Source organism: Apaloderma vittatum, unplaced genomic scaffold, assembly GCF_000703405.1.
Source record: "Apaloderma vittatum isolate BGI_N311 unplaced genomic scaffold, ASM70340v1 scaffold21512, whole genome shotgun sequence".
NCBI classification, from domain to species: domain Eukaryota; kingdom Metazoa; phylum Chordata; class Aves; order Trogoniformes; family Trogonidae; genus Apaloderma; species Apaloderma vittatum.
Genome location: NW_009704422.1, coordinates 1 through 26,269, shown reverse-complemented (window position 1 = coordinate 26,269; position 26,269 = coordinate 1). Strand labels below are relative to the sequence as shown.

The 26,269-nt window shown below is 40.0% G+C and overlaps 2 protein-coding genes across 2 annotated transcripts in view; one reads left to right on the top strand and one right to left on the bottom strand.

Moving 5' to 3' along the window:
* Positions 1–89, top strand: part of GATAD1 (GATA zinc finger domain containing 1) — a gene marked incomplete at its 5' end in the record, with an annotated part of 2,631 nt that extends 2,542 nt beyond the window's left edge. Inside the window, one exon of the mRNA XM_009865045.1 lies at positions 1–89. Coding sequence (XP_009863347.1) covers positions 1–89 — 89 coding nt within the window.
* Positions 90–1,818: 1,729 nt separating this feature from the next.
* On the bottom strand, positions 1,819–25,502 carry PEX1 (peroxisomal biogenesis factor 1). The gene is made up of 23 exons (XM_009865044.1): positions 25,365–25,502; positions 24,065–24,148; positions 23,716–23,830; positions 22,856–23,628; positions 21,311–21,430; positions 19,235–19,358; positions 18,843–18,952; positions 17,468–17,568; positions 16,142–16,274; positions 15,304–15,400; positions 13,946–14,116; positions 12,494–12,648; positions 10,851–11,040; positions 10,490–10,656; positions 9,530–9,664; positions 9,172–9,236; positions 8,246–8,388; positions 8,065–8,168; positions 6,718–6,894; positions 5,005–5,235; positions 3,399–3,599; positions 2,961–3,091; positions 1,819–2,105 (listed from the first exon to the last, which is right to left on the bottom strand). Exons 1-23 carry the CDS (start codon positions 25,455–25,457, stop codon positions 2,021–2,023), a joined length of 3,705 nt encoding a protein of 1,234 aa, XP_009863346.1. The 5' UTR covers positions 25,458–25,502; the 3' UTR covers positions 1,819–2,020.
* Positions 25,503–26,269: the final 767 nt, after the last annotated feature.

Below are 26,269 nucleotides of genomic sequence, written 5' to 3'. Positions count from 1 at the left end.
CTACACGACCAGAGAAGGGCTATATCTGGACTCATGTGGGACCTACGCCTGCAATCTCCATTAAAGAAACTGTTACCAATAATTTATAATTTTTTTAAAGGAATACCTTGGAGAAGTTGCTTTGAGTGTATTTGCGGGTCTGTGAACCCCATACAAGAACTTATAAAATGAACATTTTATAGCGTTTTAATCATGGATCATGGTATTTATTTATTTTCTGTCCCTTTGGTGCACCATTTCTGTGCTCCCTTCTCCAGACATTATTCCTCAGTTTGGGTCAGAACCACAGGCTTCGTGTCATCTGCGACTTTGGTGAGCAAATAATTGTCTTCTAAGAGTTGCCTTTAGTGTTTTTACCTTCTAACTTATTTTCCAGAAAATGAGTTGCGACATACTCTTAACCATCCAGCACTTTATATGTGTGTTAGCTGTGACTGCAGTTTTTATTTCTGAAATAATTGAAGACTAGCTCTGAATAAACACTCAGGGTGGTCCGTCACGCGGGGAGCAGGTTTGTTGCGCTGGAGAGAAGAGATCTGCTTGGATTTCTCCAGACTAAAACCTATCATCCACGATTCTGTGATTTAGAGAACAGTCACCTCGTAAGGGAATTTTTTTCAGCTGAATCTGAAATGTGCGCCTGCATACGTAGCTTCCCTTGGGACTTTGCTTATATGAGGGGATAAATTGCTTGGAAAGCTGAATACAGATTTAAAAATGTATTTTTTGGCTTTGCCATCCTGATGGCAGACACATGTCTTCATTTCCTGAGCAGGCCAACGCTGAGGTGTGATTTGTGTTTCACATCATTACTAGTAGTGTGTCTGTTAGCTTGGTCTCTTAAAAACAATTTTAAATTGTTTTTTAAGTCTTTGCAATTAATAATGGTATTATATATTATATAATATATAATACCATTATATATTATATATTATATAATCAGCAATTCTGATGGGGAAAAAAACAACAAACCAAAACACATTTGCTAAGGGAAAACAAAGACTAATTTTCTATATTGACGGTCTCGGTACACCAATGAAATTATTTAGGTATCAGAACAGGGTATGTGCCACATGCTAAAAATAGCAGTGTTGAAGTTTTCTGCACTAAATTATCTACAAGCCAGTCAGCTCCAAACACTGTGAGATCTGCTTGTATGGCCTGAATTCCCTGGGGTGGTTCCTGCTGCCTATGAATGGTACGAGCTGTGAGTGGCCTTATATTTACCTTTACAGATCTTTTGAGCTTTATTTTTTTTTTTGGACATGTGGAAAAATAAAACAAAGGAAGTTTTTGAGTTTTGACACATAAAGCAGAGTGGTGACACCTTGCCAGCTGCTGCACTTCATTAGTAGTGTCCATGGGTTTTGGCCCTCTTCCATGAGGAGATAAATTACTTCCAAGTACTTGCATTTTCCACGGTGTAAATGTGAGTTACCAAGGAGCACCTGAGAGGGAAGGATTTGCTCCTCTGCAGCAAATTGGTTACCTGTTCAACCCACCTCAACCACGGTGAACAAGGAAAAAACTGACTCCATAGTTACTCTGGAAGTATCAATCTAGTTGCCTACTAAAACAAATAATAAAATAAATAATGCAACAGGCAGCACCGCCCTTCTCCACCCCTCCAAAGGCTATTAGAGAAGAGCTTTATAGAATCTTTAGAAAACATTTCCACCATTAGGTATTATTCAAACAAAATCGATCTGTTGTGAGCAAACAGGAATAGGAAACCATCGTCAGGTTTTGGGAACTATACTGATAAAAAGTATAAATTAAAAATCTTATGTGATAAACAACAGGACAGAATGTAATCAATGTTCTCTCAAAAATTTAATATCAATCTGAAGGAAGATAATTTTCTTCAAAATAAAATGTGACATAATTTTACAGCATGTAAGTTTAAAAGAAACTTATCTTCAACTGCTGCATTAATAAATCCATACGAATATAAATAATCTGATTTAATCTCATTAGTTATTTCCAGTTAAAGTTCAGCAATTACAAGCAGTACAAGGTACTACGCTAGAGTAATTTTCTGTCCTGGTCTGAATGTTGAGACAACTTGTCCCTTCCTCTTCTTGGGGTTCTGAAAATTATCATACCTGGAAACATAAAAAGATACTCACAAATTCCAATGAAACGCTTTGCATATTCCTCTTCAGATGCACATCAACACAGCACAGAACCACAGACGTTTATTTTTTATGGAAATGAAGAGCGTATGTCTCCTCACACCTGGCTCTGCCCTGTTTCCTTTGCTATTTTTTTAAACGTTTTTTGGGGTAGGAAGGGTGGGGAGGTGGGACAAGGGTAGTGCAGACGCTCATTCTCCTCTCCTGTCCCTTCCTGCTGTAAGAGCCGCCTATCTGCGTATCAGCTGAGAGGAGGACAACTCCTCACGTCAGAAGCAGCCCCTCATGAGCTCACAGAACATCCTCGTGCTAGTTTCCAGCTTTTTTGCTTCAGTCGGTTCCATGTCTAAGGAGGCACATTCTCCTTTTCTGTGTCTTTGTCCTTGTGCAGACTACTGCCTGTTCCCAAACGTGGCAGCTACAAAGACCGTTACAGAGTCAAACACCAGCAATTTGAAAATACGAGGGGCTGTTACTCAGTGAGAGCAGCAAGGACGTAGCTCTAAGTCTTAAATAATTGGTGCCTCTTTGTACTGGTATAGCTCTTAACATAATACAAGGGTTTTACAAGGGTTTTCGGTCCTGTAATTGGAATTTCTAGGTCCTACATTAATAAAAAACAATAAAAGACAACGCACTGGTAAAATATTTTCTCCTTTCTCAGGATGCAATTTCAGATTTCTGAAAAAAAACCCTGCTGTCAGAAGCTATTCAACTCCGCTGCCATTCCCCACATTCAATAACTGTTGTGCTTCTGATGAATAAGTAATGTGAAAAGACCATATCTCCACTGAATGCACAATTACTGAAATATTTACTACTTACAGTTCAGTAAAATTCTTCCAGTCATCTTGGCTAATGGATGGTCTTATACCCTCAAGTGCAGTCATCAGATGGGACTGGGTAATAATTAAAGTGTTCTTGGCAAGTGCTGACTGATTAAGGGTGCTGTCCTCCTTGAAAACAGAGCCATGAACAGACAATGAAAAACTTCCGCAGAAACAGAGTGCCAGTAACACCAGTAGCTCCAGAACCTCCTCATTACCAGTACAGGCAAATTATAAATACAGTCCGGCTCCCCCCCGTTAATAACACAGAAGTAACTAGCTAGTTAGTTAACACCTGCCTTATTTTCCTCAAACTAGGTATCGATTACCTTTGCTATCTCTGTCACATTGTATTTAATTGCAGAAATTCTTGTTGAAATACCAAGAAGCATGGATAAACAATAGAAAAGTGTTAAGACTGAAAAAACTGCCATACTCCGTTCTTGCTTCTGTAGTTGGCTTTGATAGCGCTGATCTCCATCCTCAGCTGCTCTGTTTGCTGCTCCGGGTTATTTTCCAGGGAGTCTTCCTGAGAAGCTGTTCTAAGCATCAAAGGTTGCGACGCTGCTGCGTCTCTCTGGGCCACGCTGGTAAAATCGTGAGTTATGGAGTTTGGTCCAGACAAACACAAAGAACTCTAAATTGACCACAGGGAGAAAGAGATTAACTCATTAGGGATCCAAAAGAGCGACTCCACCGTTAAGATTTAGCCTACAATTCAGTGTAAGCTTGCCCCCAGTGGCAAAAAGAGCACTTTCTCTCAAAAATATCTCATGCGCAACTTTCTGAACAGCAAGGTTTACGTTATTTTGCCAAGGTGCTTGGGGAAAAGTACAATTCTGAAAATGAAGTGCTTCTAATGATTTTTGCAATGGCCTATCTCAAAAAGAATGAAGGCCTGCAGAGTCCCTTGCTTTATTTACACATGAAAATCAGCAGTTCTGAAATCTGGGCGAGTTTACGTAGTTTGCTTTGGAATGACTCATAATTTAAATATTCATCACCTCCAAATTCTCTGTGCGCTTGATAAAATATGCAGCTCTCAAAATCAGCTTTAAGAGAGCAAAGTCCTTGCAGCCTTGCTGAAGAACTTTCACAGCCAGAGAAAAACTGAAGTCTCTAAAGATTCCCCAACTGAACACTATCATCTACAGCGTAAGACAAAACATACAAAAGCACCTGGGCAGTCAGTGACTGCTTCTCCAGTGTCAAGGTAAGCTCTTTTTGGCTTTAAGACGGTGCAAGACAGTTCTGAGAATAAGTTTAACACTTTCAATAACTACTCCATAATAACAATTCTACAACAGATCTTGAAAATGGATGTTCCATGGATGATGTGAACTCTGAAGTCATCCGCCCACCACGAGGAGCTCGGGGGCAGCCCACCCAGAGGCGCTGGCCAGCTGAGCACCGCGCAGGCGCTGGGCAGCCAACACGCACATCCCGGTCTGCAACCCCGCCAGACAACGCGCTGCCTTCCGTGCAGTGTGACACTACAACAACAGGAATTCTGCTCCTGCAGAGCAACGATGGCAGCTGACGTTTACTTCTGCTGTTCACAATCCCACAGTCAGATTATTCCATTAATGCACACTCTACTGGGAACGGAAAACTGTCTGCTCGTTCTTAAGATTAGGACTCAATTCGTGAAAGCTGGATGGTCATTGTTAAGTAATACAACTAGATTTTTTTTAAAAAGCAAACCAAAAAAACCCCACCCAAAAGTGAAGAATTAAACTTTGGAAGGCAACAAGCCATCAGAACAGGCAGTAGGATCTAGCATGAATGCAGTTTGCCTGGTTATAAGGTATTAAGCAATAGTTTGTGATTTTGAAATACTGCAAAGTGGCAGAGAAGTCCATCTTGTATTTTGTCATATAACATCCTTCCATCTTCTTCCCCCTCCTGGTGCAGGATGAAGTGTTTGAAGGGCAAAGCAGACATAGCAGTAGGTATAAGACCATACCATTTGCCTGGTTCAGCTTTTCTGCTTCACAACTGTTAGTATTTATAAAACTCAAAATATCAAGCTAGCGTTTTACCAGTTCTGAAGGAGTTCCATTTCCCAGCTCTGATTCATAAGAGCTTCCAAAATAAAGACGATACATGTTGGAACGTGGATCTTCAGGAAGCAAGTCAGACACGTCTAAAGAAACAAGAGATTGCTCTAGCCCTGCCTCTCCATCTGTTGCCGAATCTTCTGACCCACTGCTGTGGTTTAGAAAAACCATGGAAGAGAGACTGAAGTCACTATCAGAACTAGAGCCAAAATCCTGTGACAAAGAACAGAACATTAGAAGTGTTAACTCTTATCTAAGTGCAATCTGAAGCACATTTTTTAAAAAATCATATACAGTGCAAATGAAAGCACTGATTTACATTTGATCCTAGTAATCTTTGGGAGTACATTTCCAAGTATTTTGCTACAAAAACCCAAGGCCTTTAAGCAGAACTTTCTGTCTTCATACACAAGGAGGTAACTGTAAGGTTTTATTTGGTCCCTTTAACTGTCTCACTCAGTAAGGGCAAGTGACGTGAAACATCAGGTACACGCTCTGCTGTAGCACTGCCTCAACCACTCCCTCCACGCAAGGCAGCTGCACGTTATAACGTGCTCTAGGAGATGGTGGTGAGTCTACCTGTGCAGCACCGCACTGCTGTACTCATCGTTAGCCGCAGTCAAACCACGTCAAGTGTCCATGTGGCAGCCACAGTTGTTGCTTTAGACTGGCATCTACAAACCTTTTTGATTGGACGCCCCATCAGTAAAAAAACTGAGCACTCTGCACCAAATATACGCATATTGATTGATTTGTAGTTTACATACATGTACTATCGAAATTCTAATATTTTCTTCCTGCACCTCAGTGGATTGTTTTGTGGGAGACAACTGCGCCTTAGACATCAGCTTCCTCTGAAGACAGATAATCATCAGGTATCCTTAAAAATACGTGACTCTGGTGCTACAAGTGAAGGGACTGTAAGGGAAGATACGCTGAAGATCCATCCCAGTATTGTGTCCCCAGAGTCCCATCATCTGGTAACAGCTGGGGCAAAATAACCCAAAGGTTACTTGCTTTTGCACCCCTGACCCAACCGTTCCCTTTGACCCCCAAGCGGCGGAAGCCGTGCCCGCCCCTGTCCAGCCAGAACCGTAAGGCAGGCACTAAAAGCATGCGGGGAGGTGACAGGGCGGAGGCGGAAAGAGGAAAGGAGCTGTCAGCGACACAGGGGCTATGAACCACAGGGAGCACCCTCTGCCTTGGCAGTGCAAGCGTTAGCTGGAGCCTGGCCCCTGCAGGTACCACTGTCCTCTCTCCACTGCTCCCCTGACCTCAGGCCACACTCGGTCTGTTGGAGTGACTCCACAGCCCCCACCACCTCCTTGCTTCCCCCATCACCCAAGATGTGCCACCTCAAAATTACATTTCCTACTTGCTCCTAAGAACTGAGTGGGATCCCTTCTATTGATACATCAGTCATTCCTCATAACAATGATAAACGGATCTGCCTTACACAAATCTATTCAACATAAAAGAGCTATCATAAAATGAAAAGAAACTGTGTTTTAAAAAGTATTTCAACTAATTTGTTACATTATTCTTGCATTTTTCTGCAAACATATTAAGATTTTAATCCTCTGTTTAAAAATATAGGAAAACTAAATCTTATTTAACGTAATTTTGCTAAAACATCTAACATATTGATATCAAAATAGGAAATAAGTGTCTGCTCTTTTTATCAGTTTTATTTACCTGTGTTAAACCTGAATTTAGATTAGCATGGATTGCCTCTAACTGGGCATTGTACAACAAAGCTTTTAGGTCAGCCCCTGTGAACCATTCGGTTTTTGCTGCCAAATCCTGGAAGTCCACATCATTTCCCAAAGACAGGGAATGACTGAGAGCTTTTAAGATTTCATAGCGTGAATTCTGTGAAAAGGGAGAGAAAAAAAAAAAGTCAGCAAAGCAACCTGTTATTTTCCTTGTCCAGCTGCTAGATAATGCTTTGGCCCTGTCACAAGCAACCTCCTATCTGAGGGAGGAAGGATCTTTCTTAAAGAAGATGCTACCCTAATAACAGCACGTATAGGACATACTGTACAGCAATCGATCTCTAAAACACAGGCATATTCTGGCACATTTTCTTGATGAGTCTCAGATAAATTGTACCAAATGCAGTATCCAGAGAAATGTATTTCTCTAAATATCCAGTTAGTATCTGGAATTTTTATGTGCTAAATATATAAAAATATGAAGCTGAACTCTGCTACTCAGGTATTTTTGCAAGAAGTATGAAAAAAGTGAAAAAAACCTTCTGCTTACCTGAATAATCATATTCTAAACGAGAAGTTTACAAAAAAAAAGCAGGAGGGAGAGGTAGGGGAAGAAAGTATATGTATGTTCTTAAGGCACAGGATCTCTCCTTCATGTGTGTTTCAGAATGAAATGAGGTGGTATTTGCTACATGTGCCAACTAATCTGAAAATTAACAGCATTATTTTTTTCTCATAAAATGGGTAATCAAAGACACACATTAGTCTCAAAGGCCTAATCCAAAACCCACTGAAATCAATTCCTTTCCGAACTAGTGACATATCTGCCTTCAAAAGAGCTTGAATATTCCAAATCAAGTGTGGGTAAAGAAGAGTGGGATCAACGGAATTTGGAATGAAACTCCTCTAGAAACTTAAGATTTCTCAGCGGTTGGGCTGGGAATGGCCATGGTTCATCACTCCAAGCAAATGGCGAATCCACTGGACCCATAATTCAGAGAAAGATGCAGAACACAATAAACACTAGACTGCCTCCAATTTCTTTCTGCAGACTAGTTTCTTCTACATTTTTTTAAAATTAGCAGTATCCACAGGGACAGGATTTAGTCTTGAAGACTGCGGAGAACAGCCTTGTCTTTCCTCAGTTTTATGCAAACACACTGACACTACAATCAGTGAACTTACACTCTTGTGTAACTGGAGCTGGACAATCAAGTCTGCTTTGTCCAGGTTTGAAGTGCCACAAAACATAAAGAAAAGGAGAATAAAGCCTACTGGTTTCATTTTTTTTCCCATTCTTCTAATCTAAAATGCTTTGTTTCCTCACCTGGTCAGGAGGAGGGCAGTACAGGCATTTATCCAGTCGACCTGGCCTTAACAAAGCAGGATCAATCAAATCTGGACGACTAGTAGCAGCCAGCACATAAACCCCTTGGGAAATTGCAGAAAAATACCATTAACATCTGCTAAATTTCTGCATGAAAAGGAGCCCCCAGATGAATTATTACCTTGTAAGCCTTCCACACCATCTAACTGAGTCAACAGCTGGTTGACCACTCGGTCAGTAACTCCAGTGTTGTCATGACCTCGGCGAGGAGCAATAGAGTCAAATTCATCGAAGAAAACGATACAAGGCTTAGCTGCCTGAGCCCTAAAAGGGGAAATAAAAAGGCAACATTTGATTTCTGCTTAAGTTTGGGTCACAGGTAGAACTGCTGAGGAGTATTAGAAGTAATTGATTTTTGCTTCAGAGAACTGTTATCTTTAATGAGAAATCAGAAGTGTAGTTTTCTGGAGAAATTAGGTGATTCTGAAGAGGTGGACTGCAATGGAATCACTGCTCATTTTTATGATATACCTTGCATTCACACTGTAATTTCTAAAGTACTCAACTGTCATGTTAACAGAGATGAAAGCTCTCCTACCCAACCACTGGGCATCTAACACGACAGCTGCATACACTGCAGACTAGCAAGAAGTGAGGGCGATGAAGGGTATGTGTACGTCAGTGAGCACTGAGGGCCAGCACGGGCAGATTGGTGAAAACAAAACCGGCACTGAGGACCTCACTTCCAAGTCTAGTATGATCCCACGTACCGAGCGTCCATGACTAGTTGGAGCACACTCGACTGTCTCCTGGAAATATCATGTGTTTCCCAAGGCAGCCCTGTGCTATGAACCAACACAGTGTAAATGGAGAGAACTGGGAGTTCAGTTCCAGTGGCACTCCTGATCTGAGCCAGTGTACTCTGGTCTTAAATAAGGACAGTCAAGTTGAACTTGCCAAGATGTGAACATCTGTTTTGGCACAATTAATAATTTCAGGTGCCCTTGAGCTCTGATGATATGCCTTTCCTAAAAAAAATACAACGATTTCTTGGAGCTTCAACCAATAAAATTCAATGATAAAATCACCAATCTTTACAAGGCCAACCTGTTAAAGATATCTCGAACTGCTTGCTCACTTGCTCCAATGTATTTGCTTAGCAGCTCTGGTCCCTAAAATAAAAATAACCAGAAAAGAACATTCATGATATCTTTTTTAGCTTTAATGTGTAATTCAATATCAACATAGATTTTATATACTAGAATTAATTTTCTTGTAAACAAGAGTGGTATCTCTGAACTGAAGAGCCAAGGAGTCCAGATAAGCCAGAAGAAAATTCTAAGCATTCCAACTGTCAGTGTGTTACTTCGGTATTTTGCCCTCACAAGCACATACTCCTAAGTATTATGTTAAGCCATTCCTTTCAGTTAATAAAATTAATCAATTATGTTCAAAATCTTGCTACCTTGATGCTGATGAAATTCATTCCACTCTCTCGAGCAACTACTCCTGCCAACAGTGTCTTCCCCGTTCCCGGTGCTCCGTACAGCAAGACTCCTGACCTCTGGCGTATGGGCAGGCTTGCAAATAACTCTGGATACTGGAAAAGAGTTTCAACATGACATATTCAAAAACACGTAATTATTCTGCAGCACACTGTAACATCGCTGACTAGTGCTGATTTTTGTTTAAATAGAACGTGTCTAATTTCTTCTATCCATGTTATTATCACAAGAGCTGATCCGGACTGTTGCTAGTTTACCTGGGGCTGAAGTGAGTTCCGAGGCTTCACAGGTGTTTAAAATGCAAACAAGTGGCATTTACTGCCAAGAGGCAACAGGGCAGAATAGGGATGCAGTGGAGCTTTATAACATCCATACTGGTACTTCTGAATTCCTATTTTAATCGCTACCTAATATGATCGAATTATACGAAGTAAAAGATTCTGTCCTTTATACAGAAAACTCTTCAGTCATTCCTCTGAAGACTGAAAAGGACAGCTCATCTCAGCGCTGCAACTTTTAAGCGAGGCAGAAAGGCCAAAGTAAAACAAAGGGAACTGATGGATCAGCACACATCCAAAAAAGAATACTATTCTAGTAAAAGCACTGCAGAAGAGACCTGGAAATTTTATTTTCACAAACCATGCAACAGAGAGCGCGACGAGGTTGACGTTAGCGATACTGCAACATTCTAGAATCACACTTCGCCTGCAGAAAAGCACACGCCGCTGCCTTTTGTATTGGGAAGAAGGAAGGGGAAGGAGAGCTTTCCACTAACTGCAGACAGTTAAAGACTGGGAAGCTACAAAAATAGCTTAACACCTGTCATTTTTCTGTCAAATACCGTGTCACATCTTAAAAACATCACTAACATTACAACAACATTACAAAATGCAAGCAGCTAATTTAAAAGCACTGGGTACCTTCGCAGGTAACATGATGGTATCCATAAGGATTTGCTTCACATCTTTTAAGCCACCAATCCTGTCCCAGCCAATGTCTTTAGGTTTATGAAGGTTGACATTTCTCAGAGCTAATGGAGTAAAATCTTTTAGAGCTTTCAGAAAATCCATAGTTGACAGATTCAATTCTGCTTAAAAAAAAAAAAAAATCCTGAACAACAACAACAAACACTGCATAGCCTACCAGTAACAAATTCCTCACAATACTTAACAATTAAATGCATTTTAAATATAAAAACTGGCTCTTTTTTTCTCTATTACTCCACAGGTTCCGGATAACAGAAGTAAGACTATGAAATAAGAGATTTTGTTGTTAACATACCGCCGTTTTGAAACACAATCTCGTTGGAAACACAGGCATGAATGGCACGATCAACCAGCATAGTAAAATCTCTAGCAACAAAACCTTCCGTTTCCTTCGCAATACATTGGAGGTCAAGATCAGAGAACTTCTTTAGATCAGAATTCAGTCTCGTTTTTATTATGGAATACAGTATTTCACATCTTTGCTTCTGAAAAACAGAATTGTGCAGCAAGTGTATATTGAGCATACTATTTATGTGGACTTCAGAAATTCACAAAGTAAATACATACAAGTTACTGAAATTTCCTTAAATATTTACGTATCACCAAACCTTCAAATAAGGAAATCTGAGCAGGCATGAATATAAACAAAAGTTAGTTCCTCAGGTGAATTTCAGTAAATTCACCAGTTTCATAACTTTAAACGTTTACCTCAGCACAGCTATCTTAAATCTAACAACACTAACACCAGCCTCAGATTCTCTTACACCTATTTTTTTCTGTTTCAAAGAACCATCTTTCATTTTGCCAATATGAGTAGAATGTATTTGAGATGAAATACACTGCATCAGATAAAAACGCGCCAAGTAATTTAGTATCTCCTGAAATCCTGACTTTCCCAGTGCTGCCTCATCCTTATTAATGTCTTAGTATTAGAAAGGATAAAAGGAGGCTGGCGGGAAGCTGGAGAAAGCTACACCCTGTTGAAAGCAGACCGCCCTCCTCAGCGGCTCTGCCTGGCCAGCCTGGGACAGAAGCCAAGCGGGCCACAACAACTCCTGGTAACAGGTGAGTAGGGCAGGCGCGGGTACAAAGCACCTGCCTTCTCCTGCACTGAAGCTGTACTGCTGCTGCTTCCCTCTACCCCTTCTACCTTGCAAAACGGACTACAGTAAAAAGTCGAGAATATAATAAATACAGACGACCAATCCTAAACCTTCCCCTAAAATTAACCTGTAGTTTTAACACTATTCTTAAAATACATGTTTTAGGGACATACTTATTCCTCCGAGCCCTCCGGTTTAATCTCATTTACCTAACCTCAGTTACATGTTTTTTCCCCTTACAGGTGACACGTAGTTTTAACACTATTCTTAAAATACATGTTCTAGGGACATACTTATTCCTCCGAGCCCTCAGGTTTAATCTCATTTACCTAACCTCAGTTACTTACATGTTTTTTCCCCTTACAGGTGACAGGGGACACACAAGTCTCACCTACGTCAGACAGCCCGGCTCATTTTACATTGAGCCGTCTTCCGAATGCACCCTTCCCTCACCACTGAAGATAAGGAGAGTGGGGCCAACTGGGAGTTTTCACTGGATTATTCTTTTTTTTTTTTTCTTTTTTCAAATCTAATAGTGAGACATGTAAGTTCTATTTAAGTATCATGAAAGAACTTCTAGGTTTTCCAGCTTTTTTCTCATAGTGGGGCCAACTGGGAGTTTTCACTGGATTACTCTTCTTTTTTTTTTCTTTTTTCAAATTTAATAGTGAGACATGTAAGTTCTGAGGTATTTAAGTATCATGAAAGGACTTCTAGGTTTTCCAGCTTTTTTCTCAGTATCAGGTGTAACCTACTATGATTACAGCTGCTCCAGTACTGCGTGTGAGGCTGCAGGGAAAACAAACGACATTTTAACCATTTTACCTGAATTTACCTGATCTGGAGATCGGATACATTTGAAGCACTGAAACACATGAGTTCCTTGAGCTGAAACCAGGGAAGGATGTAGGGAATGTTCAGACTGACTTGTGGCAATTAACGCAATCAAACTCCCCATGGAAATAACTTCTTTTATCAGATCTTTCAAAACTAAACACAGAAGACATTGCTCCATGAATCACAAAATAACAGAAGATTCTGCATTTCATGATAGATACTTCTACTGTACAGGAGAGCAGCTTTAGGGCACACAGAAGGTAACATCTTGTTACATATTTGTTTTACTCCTATGTTTACAGGCTTTTAAAAAAAATAGAAGATGTATAGTTATTTTTTCTAGGACAATATATTCCATTAATAAAACGCCACCAAAAGTGCTCTTTAAAAGCTAAATTTGTAACATCACAGGTGAAGCCCACCACAGGATATTAAAAGTGGATTTTTGTGTGTGCTATGATCACAGTTCTAGAAATACTATTCCCTCCACGTAAACAAAAGTCCTAAGAGTAGGAGCTAACCCTCCTAGACAGATCTTCAAGGAATAATCTCTAAAACTCTAAACCTCTGTCTCATGCATTATACTGGTGAATAAAGTAATAAGAAACAAACGATTCTGCAAGTAACTGAAGTGCACATTTTAAAAACAAAACGACAGTAAGATTTTCTGAATTTCAGCAGTAATTTAATAAAAAATTGGGCTAACTCACTCAATCTGAGCTAAGAAGTGGAAAATATTTTCCGCTATGGCTTTAATTTTACATGAACACAGTTGAATACAGCTAAAAAAGTAAAGATACTAATCTTGATCATTTAAATGCAATTTTATTTTGCAACTTATCACTGTCCAGATTTTAGGGAATAAAAAGTAACCATATACAGGATCTCAAACTACAATTTATAATCTTACTTTTAAAATCCTGTTATATCGTAAAATAAAACAGAAGTTCTACAAAGTATACCAAGCTGGATGATAAAAGAGTTCGTACTCAGCTAAAAAGTTGGTTCTAAACATCAGTAAGTATCAAATTAGTGTCTCTCTGTAATTAAAGTCACGGAAAACAGGATCAATTTTAATGATGCATCAGCTACCACATGGATCTTATCACTAAGAATCAGTTAAAGATTCATCTGTAATGTGTAAGCCATCGTATGGGATTTGAGTGCATGGACAACGGCAGGAGCTGAGAAGCCTTCACCCCGGCAGTGGCACTGCCAACGGGGTGTACGTACCATCGGCCACCACTGCTCCGAGCTCCAGAGGGGGCTACTTTGACTCAGCTAGTGGTCCACAAATGTTCTGCCAGAGCATAATTTGTGGGTCCCTGCAATGGAACATCACGTGGTCCAGAGGCAAAAAAACCCCAACGGATTTGTCCAGGTAGGACTGTACAATTCAGGCACAAGAAATTTTAATATTTTTATCCAGACAGAGGCAGCACAGTATTACCATAAGCAAGTCTACTGCTTTGGACTGTTTCAGGGCTGTTCTCATGCTCTGGTGTAGAAGGTACCCCAACAATGTGATCAAGATCATCCATCAAAAGAATCGATGGCTGTCTCCACGCTGCTTCTAAAAAAGCTTCTTCCATATTTTTCCTTATGTTTACTAATCTTTTTCCTAAAACAGAAATACAATTTTAATGACAAAATATATCAGAAAATAAAAATAAAAATCATCAGACTGACTGTATGTGCTGATGTAATACTACAGTTCTCTGACTTATGCAGCTTAACTTTACTTCTATAAATCCAGGTACAACAGTAAATAAATCCAGAGTTAACAGTAAAAGTCTACATCTAGAAAGATCCATCTGTCTTAAAACAAGATTAATCATCTTTCACTAACCACTGTAGAAGCCTACAGGTTTAATTTCTAGATAGTTAAAACCAGAGCAGTATCAGCAGCACTTTAAATTATCTACCCAAGAGCCCCGCAAGTGAAAGAATTTTCAGAGCAAAGGGCCTGTCCCTGCCCATGGCGGGAGGGTTGGAACTAGATGATCTTTAAGGTCCCTTCCACTCTGACTTCTGTGATTCCATGATTCGTTGTCAATCTTTCCATTTTGCTCTGGAGCAAGGAGCTTAGTCGGGACTTAAGCAAAAAGAGTACAGCCGTGCAATATAAGGGCTCTGTCAGGAAACAGCTGAGTAGTTTCTGCCTCTGTAACACCAAGACTATTTAGGAAAGTCAGTAAATGAAAGAGGGGGAAAAAAACCCAAAAAAACAACCCAAATCAAAAAGCCTTTTTGTCTTTTTCTTTCTTTGGCACAAATTACTTCTAGGTAAGGCTTCACCTCATCATCTGTAACCATGATTGTTAGATGACTATTGCCAACACACACTACATTAGTATATATGCCATCATAAATTCGGGTTCAGCCGGTTGTTCGATCCTTCTTCGGCGCTGGTGTCATCCTTTCACTGAGTACTGCAGGTATCCTTTAACAACTATGATTTGTGAAAGTAACATTTGTTCCAGCTAGCACAGCTGAAAAAACACACAGATCAACTTGCAACTACTTCTGATTTTGTAACAATCACAAACGTGCCTGGCAAGCATGGTTTGGATTTGGTGGTGGCACACAGAACAGAAACTGATAAAAGTGTGAAATAAGCTTCTGGAAACTGTATTTTTATCAGACTCTTCAAGACGTTCATTGCAGGGCATCAAATATCCTTGCAAAAGCAGTAATAACACTAGAAAAATTATTCAGACTAAATATAAAAACTTTCTCAGCAAGCTAGCATGCTTCTTCATGATATAGCAAACATTTGAGATCTTAAAAAAACCCCCCAACACATACCTCTTAAAGCTTTACAATCGATTACTTCCACATGAGCATCCAGTCTATCGAATGCTTCTCTGCAGATGGCCTTTGCTAATGTTGACTTTCCACTTCCCTACAAAAATAAATACGAACTCAAGTAAAGCAACAGAACTATTTCCTTCAGCTTCTGTGGAGTTTTTGTCACGGTACGCACCAGTTAACAAGCTGGGAGAGCTGTATGCACACTGGTTTTATTCCTCATCACAAGTATATAAGTATTCTGTCTGCACATCACTTGGCAGAGAACAAAGGCCTCGAGTCAGAAAAGTATAAACAAATTCAGAGTGGATACACCCACCACCAATAGTGTTCTCATTCCCCCGAGTTCAGCGTTAAGACATCTGTTAGTTTCAAAGGAATACGGTATTCAATGAATCACTATGAGAGGCAACAGGAAAGCAAGAGTAGCAACTCCACTGCCATTTTATGTTACAACACCGAAGGAAATACTGTATCCTTATTTTCACCCAAATGTTTCAGAGACAAGAAGTGTTTACTATCCTAGAAACACAAAGTAGATTAATCTCCCACAGAAACAAACAAATTGCACTTGTAGTAATCTTCAAAACTTACATGCTATATATATTTTACATACACATGAAATATGAATACATACTGATAAAGTGTGCATATAACCTGTATATATATATATATAATGTTTTACTAAATGAACTCCATTCAGATAACTGCTCCTTCTTCAGCTCATTCCTTAATGCTTTGGAACTGGCATGGTATCAAAGAAAACTACAGAAGAGTTTTGTAACAATGGAAAACAACCTGGGAGGGCTTGCAAAGAGAGAGTAGTAGTGTGCACCTTTCCTCCTGTGAGAAGCAGCCCGCCGCTTCGCAGTCCCACAGCAAGAGCAGCCAGCTTTTGAGATAAAGGGCGTCCCAGCAGACTGTGACTTACGTGTTCAAAGGAAGATGTTCCTAGTTTGTCCAGTCCTCTGCAGAGCAAAAAAAAAAACCCCAAAACATTAAATGGCCTAGGGAGCATCACTACACACAATATAAATACTAATAACTTGCAGCACAGTCAAGTTTTAATGCTGACACATTGTGTCATACTTCACCTTTTCAAGAAAAAGCTGAAGACGATTCAATATGAAGAAAGAGCACCTTTATTCTGCAGTGGTGACACAAGGGACACAGACAGACATGGCAGAACCCCTCCCACAAAGGGAGAGTGATGTAGCCATCACCACCATCCTAGCATGCAGTAGGTCTCAGAAGACAAGAGCTTTTGGGGCTTCGCCTATTTGAGTGCCTGAGTTACAACCGCTTTTCGCGTCATCTCAGTAATACCCTCAGTTGCCTTTCACAGCTCTGACAGCATGCTACCACGACGCCCCATGTCTAATGTCCCCTCTGCCTCAGCCCTACTGCAAATTTGCTACACGGTAGCACTGTCTTCCCTTACACTAATGCCTACAGCTTTACATTTTACTTATATATTTGCTGGGAAAGAGCCGGCATGTCCTATGGCGAGCTCCAGACTACATCTCTGCCACTGGCCACCGAGCAGGTGAACCAGGTAGCTGCTGAGCATACACTGTGGGCTCTACCCGTGGACACACGATCCTGCGTGTCTCTCCTCAGCTGACTACTCTGATAAAACTTGTAGAAACTAAATTTCTGTGAGACCCACACTGTTAAAAGAGCTGAACAGGTAAACAGGTTTAAGTTACCGCGGGAAGGGGACCGACAGACAGACTGCAACACATCCTAACTTTCGCATCATTTGGAAGCCCCAGCTAAACCCTCCGCAGTGCCCCTTACTGCATGTAGCCCTCAGTTCCATACTGCTCAGCACACCAAGAGCCACTCAACTACCAGTATTTCTTCTGAAACCTGTCCAGTTCCAAGACCTCCCCTCCTACCGTCAGACAAGGTAAACTTTTCAGTACATGAATCCCTTCAGTCACAGGAAGTTCTCTACTCACTGCAGTAAGACTATTCAGACAAAACAAACCACCTGCGTATACTAGGATAAGGTCTGCATCTGACACGAGCCAAAAGCAGCAGAGGGTTTTTTAGATCTGGCTTAGTTTTCAAAAAAAATCTGCATTTCCACCAGTACTCTTTTTTTTTTTTTTTAAATTCACATTCCCTCCCATGTTTAACCACAAAAGTGTCTCACCCTAAATCGTTCAGTTTGTGGTAAGGAAGGTTCCTGTCTGTATCACACAGAGGTGCCCTGCTGTCACCATCAGCATGTGTAGTTACAGGATGTAGAAGAACCTAGAACAACAAAAATAGTTAGTACTTTCCGTTAAATACAACTACAGAAGACGAGTACGGAAGTGGCTAAGCATTTTTGGAACTGTGTAAAGAAAGTGTTGCATGTATGCCTTTGCTGAACCTTACTGCGCTTGAAAGAAAGATGTGTCGGTAAAATGACATCGATAGGACCTTTTCCAGAATACAACCCAGCGTTCGAGTGCTGTAACATCCTGTGATCAGTGTGAGGCCAAGTGCTCTTTACACCACGCAGCCCATCGCCTCTTTCCCCGCCTGTAACTATCTGTACCTGCTCCCGTGCCCTCTCCTGTCGTGCTGGCATGAGCACACGTGAGGCAGGACAGTGAACCACATCAGGACTCTGAGGTGGGTGAAAAATACCAGCTAGCTCTTTCCACCCGGGGAGCTGGCAGGGAAAGCTGGGCAGGCAAACAGGGCTAACAGCAAGGTTCACAGGCAAGAACAAGCTGGGAGGAGATGCTGGCACTGCTGTTAAGAAACGCATTCCACCCTTTCCTCTTTGAACCAGTCACTAGTGCAATTTGTAGAAGCTTTCTTGTACTTCTCTGCCACCACTAGAAATACAACTTTTGTTTTACTTGCTTTTTACTTTGAACAAGAATCCTACATTTTGCAGAAAAATTCTAAACAGCCAGAAGAAGACACCTTAATTCTCTGCTGAAGTTTAACTGTATCAGTTTAAAAATTAAAATGTTATCCCTGTCCTGTAACCACAACCCTGCAGTCACAGGCATTGATTCAGCCAGAATTATTAATGCAATCAGGAATCCTGACATTAACTAGGAATATTTATTCTCCTGAGAAAGGGGAGACTGAGGAAACAAAAGGCCCAGAAGCTACAAATAAGAGAAGGCGGTGTGAGCTTGGTGGGCCTGAATGGGGAACAGGTCTCATCTCTGTCAGAAGCAGCTGCTGTTTGGGCAGTGCTTTCACAGTGGGTTACGTATTAAAGGAAAGAACTGAGCCTAAGGGTAGTATGTCCAAGCTTGGACATCACTGACTTTCCACTGCTCTAACGGATTTCTGAGAGCTTGATATAGATCACAAAATTCAGTGGCAAGTGTGGCATGTCTGGAATCTCACAAATGGCTCAGGCTACGAAACAACATATAAAGAATGCAGATGTAACTTAATGAACAGAGTGACATTATTTAAAAAGGGAAACCAAAATACGTTATATATGAAATGTAAAACATTTAAAACCAAGTATAACAATTTAAATTACTTGATACCTGATACTATGTGATATTTACTTGTATATTAGTCTTTTGCAGCAAACTGGGACTCAGTATAAAAATATTCTCAGTCTCACTTTCTTCGGCGTGTGCAGGATGCACTGCACTAATGACAAACTCCTCCATTCCTGTGAAAATGCAAGGAGCAACTATTGAAATTCTAAATAAATTCCATTTTTACTCCTCACAAGATGAAAGATATTAGTATATTTTGACTTACTACAGTATAATCCAAAACAAAAGAATAAAAAAGGCTAATCATTATTAAAGCATAACTCATGCTTACAGTTTCAGTGTAAAGAGGTATCTTACGTTAAATGGTGCATGCGGAGGTTAAATGGCATATTGCCTAAACAGAGTCCATAATGGACATTCAAGACAGCTACAGTGCAGGCCAGTATTATCCTCACCTTCTCTGACAGGCAGATGTACACAGTCTGTGCTTGTCATTATCCACGGGTGATCATCAGTAGCAGAATCCTGCAGCCAAGAACTGAAAGCAGATTTAACATCATCTTCAAGTATATCTTTATGCTAAACAGGAAAATAAAAGACATAAACAAACCCAAGGTGTTAGCAAGTAAAACTGTTTTGTTCCTGCGCACAAGGCGTTTGTTTCTCTTATGGCAGCAGAGAAACAGAAGAATTTTATTCCTTTGGAAAAAAGCATTTTGCCAACTGCTCTATGGAAAGTAACCGTCTAGTCCTTGCTATGGCAAGAGTTGAAGCTTTCACCGCCTCTAAGGATTCTATCTTTGAAATACTGATGTGAAGACAAGAAAGAGCTATTGTTCTTGTTTCACTCATCAGTGTTGCCAGACCCAAGAGCATTACTCAGCTCCTGGGTTTGAAAGAGCACCCAAGGAATGCACCGGTATTGATCGGTGTCTTATTCTGGGTGCTCAATACGCTCACTACAAAAGAACCCTGGGCTCATCCAGGTCAGGGGCACCGCCACCAAGCTTCAACAGGCAGGCAGAGACCAAATAACTTAGCTCATATCACCTAGATAAAGGGAATCAGAAAAGAAATGAGTCTACATCGCATATCTCTTGGCTGAATTCCTAATCGGAGAAGCATAATTCCTGTCTAAAAAAGGGGGAACCAACTGCAATCACAGAAGCAGTGTTCAGAAAGGAAAATGAAAGTTACTGTAATTTCTTCCTGCATTTATTTATCCATTTTTTGCTTCAAGAACTAAAATCTAAATTATATAGAAAGAGAGAAATTTGTATTAAAAACGCATAAAAGCACACATAACTACTTTTTACGATTTTAGCAGAATACTTTTTAACTCAATATAAAACCAAAAAAAGCCGTTTGACCATTCCTCTGTAGGTAAGGAGACAAAAAGAGTATCAAAGAACAAACACGCACAAGCCCTGCTACGATGAGAAGTGCTGTATTTAAAGTTTTGAGGGGCAGCTAACATGGGAAATAACCAGGCCAGCAGCAAGCACACACCGTGAAGAAATAAGTCATTCCACAGCTGCATCTGAGAGCCTGGGAGAACTGGTACAAAGTACGCTCTTACTGTCACAGATGCTTACTCAGAAGACTGGATATGTCTCACAGGAAAGCAAAGAGATTCAATGATATAACTCCAGAAAATTAAATCTTCAGCACGAGGAAAAGAAGAATTAAAAGGAAGGAAAAAACTAAAAAGCACATTGAAAAGTATAATAATTTCACTGCAACTGTCATAAGAGATCCACTGGGCACTACAGTGTTTGAAGACTGAGTGTCTTCTCCCAGAAGACTTAAAACAGAGATTGCCTTTGTTTTTACAGGCTTTAAACGTATACACTTAAAACTTGCTAGGTTTGAACCAGTAGTAAAGTACTGCAGATGAGGGTCTGATGCAAAAAATATTATTGACTATTTTTGCTATTTTGACAGCAATTATTTACGCTTGAAATCTAACTAAAATGTATGTTTTCCCTACCAATGCTATCTCTCCTTCATGTCAACATACTTTTCACTAAGAAAGACATCGGAGATTTTCACAAATTCGGAACAAAGGAAGACCCAGCGATTTAAGAGGTACTATATGGCATTCCTTTAATTGCTTCAGGAAACTATGAATCAAAATTCAGAAGTTCTATTTCCTTCACCTGCTCTGCCAGTTCCTTTAAATAGAAATTTGTTACAAACAGCATGCTGAGCTATTTGAAATACCTACCAAGTGCAAAACAAAATTTAACCACTTGAAGTTTAGAGCATCAAAATACACAACAGTATTACTAGATAAGCTTTATTTAAGTAGGTTGTACATCTTAATCTAAACTTATGTAGTAAAAAGAAAAAGCAAGGTCCTACTGAAAAAGAAACTTGGTTGAAATTATGTCACACATGGTAAACAAACTCCACGCTACCATCCAACACATGAAAACAAATAAAAATTAAGAAAAATCCCAACTTGACCAGAGCAACATTATCAGTTTTCCATCATACAAACAAATACGTGACCAAGAGTACGAACTCACTAAGTTCTGTTTGGGTTGCAGTGTAAGAGATACAGGAATTTTAGGAATAGATTCGACTGACTTAATCCGGACTGCTGAATGTATTTCAATACGCAGTTTTTTTCTCAGACCATCTGGAATCTGAAATATTTAAAATAAAAGCAAAGAAAAAGAAAATATTAGAAAGTAAATTAGTTATAATATATATAATACATCAGTTTCTTAACCTCTACATTTGATCATAGTCTGTTTATGGGTTGTAATCTGCAAGAGAATTCAGAAGAAAACCATAGACTGATAAGTGGGATCCCAACCTTGTTCTCTCTCGCACCCTTCTAATTGCCTTTCAACTTATTTGTGAAAGCGCTCACTATAGTTGACCATGTACTACGTTCCTTAAATAAAAACCAAGAGCTGAAATTGAAGAATTGAGAGGAATTCCCAGAACGTTGTAAAAATGCTTTTAGCATAGGAGAAAAACAACAACTCTACTTTAATTTGCTGATTAAAATTACTTTTACGTGGGCAGGTAAATACAAGTAGACCACTACAGAGATCAGAACCAAGCACTTCTGCAGCACAGAGAGAGAAAAACCAATTTCCCAAGTTGTACTAGTCCATCTAGCCTTTTAGAAAGGAAGCTACCTTTCAAGTTTTCTGTGTTATTTTGAAGTTATATCCAAACTGAAAGTACTTCATAATATTAACTCCAAAAGATTTTATGTTTGTTGGCATTTGGAAAATTGATAGTCTTTCAAAACACTTAGTGGTAAAGACCCCTGCACGTTCTTACTCTTGTTCTTAACAAAAAAAAACAACAAACAAACAAACAAAAGCGAATGGTGAGAAGCCTGTTAGGTTAAAATAAATAAAATGCAATCCAAGTCACGATTTGACTATTTTGTTGATCCTACATGTGCTTCCAGGAAAGAAAGAACAGAGGCAGGCTGTGGTTCTATCAGAACAAGCTGAGATGTCAGTGTCTGCACACCAGGACTTGGGGCACCTTGCAAAATAGCATGCAAAAACTAAAATAATTTGAATTATATAAAAACCAGTTATTTGATAATTTTTAAAAGATTTATTTTAAAGAGCATATCAAAATACTCACAGGCATCACATAGCGCTAGGTTACGTGTTCCCACTACCTTACAGCTTGAGACACCTAGGGCCCAAAGCACATTTTAAGGTGGTAACTGATGCAAATAATCTCGTTATGCTGTGCTGAGCGGGTGTAAGTAGATGCTTTGGCATTCTTATCAACTCAGCAGCTACGGACAGATTTTGAAGAAAGCATGCATTCCCTCCAGGAACACTGAAGAATTTTCCCCACTTGGTGCTAAAATGCTAAGGCTGCAGAAACCCAGAGTACCCCTGTACATACAGGACGAGATGACTTAGCAAAGCACGGCTCTAGCAAATATTCTTTGATTCTAGTAAACTCTACTTGTGAGCTTAACACAAAATCTATAGCCCAAAACTGCACAGTAATTAGTCAGCTCCACAATTATCCAAGAGAAAACATGATCCAATAAAAAGGCCAGAAGACGGTGTGCTCAAACTGACCCAAACTCTTCCAACGTGTAGGGCTTCCCCGTTGTGGCCACACTCTATGCCACTCTTTAGGTCTTCAAATCCGTTCCAAACGATTTGAACAACAGATCCCTCACTGGACGCTTGACTGGAATTATTAGAATTTGAATTATTTTTGTCTTGTGTGCTAGTCAAATGCTTTTGCTTTTCAGGTGGCAGGTTTTGCTTTGCTTCTTGATGACGCTGTCTTGGGGAAAGCAGCCCATTAATTTTCCCGTAAGACACCACAGGGTCTGGATCCAAATCAATAAATTCTAAATTCCATGGAAAAACATGAACAGCATTGCACTTGAGAAACGTGTGAGTGGCGGAAGCATTCTGTACACTGGGAGGCTGGGACTGACACACTCTAAAAACAGAATCCATGTGAATTAAGTTCAGCAGCTTGTCTTTAAAGGTGCCCATTTCATCTTCATCAAACAAAGTCTTTTGCTCCTGCTCAGGTGTATGAGAGAAAATGCTTCCTATGAAATTCCATATGTTTGGGAGAACAGTTGAGCCAAACACCACGTTGGCATCAGCCTTACTCTGTTCAAGGACTGGATTTAAATAAGGTTGTTTGGAAAAAGGATCCTTCACTGCTTCTTGTTGCTCCATCTTATTTTTCACAAAACTTTTGAGCAAGGTGTCACTTTCTCTGGAAGGTGTGCTGGTGATATTCTCCCCAAGTTCACGTGTTTTGGGACGTATCAGTAGCTCCGTGCATGGTTCTAATCTCCCGTAGGAGGCTGCTGGCAGAAGCATACCTGAGCACAAACAAAGCAGGTCAATGGATGCGCCCACCTTTCCAAACAGCTTACTCGAGGTGCCACAAGACCTTCCCCATCACTTACCAATTCTGATGTAAACATGAGTGTGTTGTTCAACCCACACAGGGAAAACGGCTTTTGGAAATACTATTCGAATCTGGTCGAGCAGATGTCTTTCAAGAGAGGAAGCGTGCAGTTCCTGGGGAAACATGACAGCACTGTGAAATTAAATACTGCACACGTTCTTAACACTTGTTTGAAGATAAAATCTCTATGTCTTTTTCTAACACCCCGTCTGAAATATGAAATACAACTACACCCCATCGTGCCCTTAGGAGCTGAAAAGAACGGGGTGTTGTGCAAAAAACTGCTTGTGTCAGGATCTCTGTCATCTGTAAGAAAATGATGTGAACAGCGGAAAGGATTTTATTACCAGAATTTCCCAATCATCTGCTGAGAGTGGTTCCACTTCTACTTGCTGACAGGAGGAGACGTGGAAACAGGGTTCAAGAAATACCTGGCAAAAGTAACATCATTCCAAAATAGTTAACATCTTATTTTTAAAAACAGAAAAGCTCCATCTTTAGTTCAACTAGAAAACTGACACACCCGTCATTGTACGTTTTCACTACTGTGAACATCATCTTCCTAACGACACTAGGTAATTCATAAGCAGAAGATGAGTGTTCAACAGATAGGAAATGGATTGCACTGGGCACGTTTGGGAACTTCAGCGAATCACGAATGGAAGCAAACGTGAAAAGCATCAAGAGCTTTACCAGCTTGTGACAATCAATTTTTAATGCATATTGACCACATAAACATATTTTCTTTTTTTATGTTTAAATGTTCTGGACTTCAGAACACAGTCAAATTCATTGAGTCATGCACCTTTAGCAAGACAGAGCCAGCTAAGAAAATGAGGAAACAGGCTTTTCAGAAAACATTAAACATATATTTCAAAAGTCAATGTTTACCAAAGGTTCCATTTGAGAGAAAGTAACAATTTTCAAACAATATCATGCCTCGCATTTTTAAATAAACTTAAATAATCTTTTTCCTGAGATAAAACTAGTTACTTGTCCTCCGAGAGATTTATTTCAGGTCAGCTTTTATAAAAGTAGAAGAATTTTAAATCAATTTTTAAGTCCTCAGTTTAAAGCTTTCTTGGACATCTCTTCAACTTCCATTCAATGAAAGAAATGTTTACAAGAAATTTAACACAGTGTCCCAAGAGTAAGAGGCCAATTTAAATACATGTTCAAAGAGAAAGGACACACAGGGACATATAGGGAAGGGGGGGGGGGGGGGGGGGGGGAAGGGATGAAAATTCGAACCCCAAATAAGTCAGACAGAAAGAAATATGCAGTAAGTCAGTAATTACTTTTAAATAACAGGAACTCAGGGTAAAATATGAGATAATTCTTAAATTGTTTAATCACTTAAATTGTATTTTCCTAAAACTAATGGCACTACAGACGAGAGCTCCAACCTCACAAAGACATACCCACGAGCCTGTCCTAGCATTATTTGGCCAATTGTTAACAATTTAATGAGCAAGTTTTGTGATGCTGGGGACAGAATGGTTAACTTATCTTATGAGTAGATATAAATGAAGTTACTTTATAAATACATGAAACAAGAAGGCCATAGCTAACTTGTAATTATTACCTTTTCAGACATCATGCAACACACTTTTTATTTAAATAAGAGAAAAAGATTGCATTTCAAACCTGTTCTCCATCTGCAATGCCAAGTTTCTCTGCTAACTGTCTGTTAATCTCTGCAATACTTTGACCCTGGTGACCTCGATGCCTGATTTCCATCCAGCTCAAAAACACAGGCTGATGACCACAGGATATTTTCACAGCTTGGCCCTATGAGTTTCAAAGAAACAAAATAAATTAACATCAGATAAGCTAAACAGGATGACTATTAGTCAACCTAAACTGTATTTGATAATAGAGACTGAAGGAACTAAGAATATTTTCTGGATTTTACATGCCCTACTTTAATTAACACTCTCTAACTATAACTTGCACTGTTTACAACACGCTAGTAAAATGTGTTTCTACAAGCAACGACAGCAGGTTTTTTTAATTTTTAATTCTGGCAGACTGGCGAACTTCTTAATAACCAAGACCATCCTTAGAATTCTTCTCCATGTTACCTGTTTATATAACTGTCAGCATGCTGGTTTCAGTTCGTCTATTAACAGAATTACTTATCCTCTTGGCTACATTTTTGTTCAAAGGCTGGTGTTTGACGTGCTGTTTCTATCACGATTTCAGGGAGCACAGGCTCTGACGTTGCCAGTTGTATGTCGTGGAATTTTTTCCCGCCCCCTGCCGTAACCCGCGATGTACAGACCGATGCTACGAGACGTCAAGGCACCTGCGCTCCTTTTCCCTTGCTCTTACCGGCAAAATTGTCAACCAGCCTCATTTCTGCCAAGGCTTCCGGGTAACACTTACACCGGATTTCTTTGCAAACCCATCCCCTCCTTCTGCTGCCCCAGAGGAAGAGCAGCAGGTTTCCACAAGTCCAGATGATTCCGCTTTCGGGAAATGTTCTTTCCGGCCTCGGGCAATGCCCGGTTCCACACACGGGGCGCCCCAGCCTGGCGACCGGCCCCACT

Excerpts from the sequence above, each read along its gene's own strand:
- PEX1 (XM_009865044.1), bottom strand. The coding sequence starts at position 25,457 with ATGGAAATCAGGCATCGAGGTCACCAGGGTCAAAGTATTGCAGAGATT. Across the intron at positions 19,359-21,310 it reads TGCAACCCAAACAGAACTTA|CATAAAGATATACTTGAAGA; the intron begins GTGAGTTCGTAC and ends TTTCCTGTTTAG. Across the intron at positions 3,092-3,398 it reads ACTACAGAAGCAAGAACGGA|GAGGACAGCACCCTTAATCA; the intron begins GTATGGCAGTTT and ends TCTGTTTTCAAG.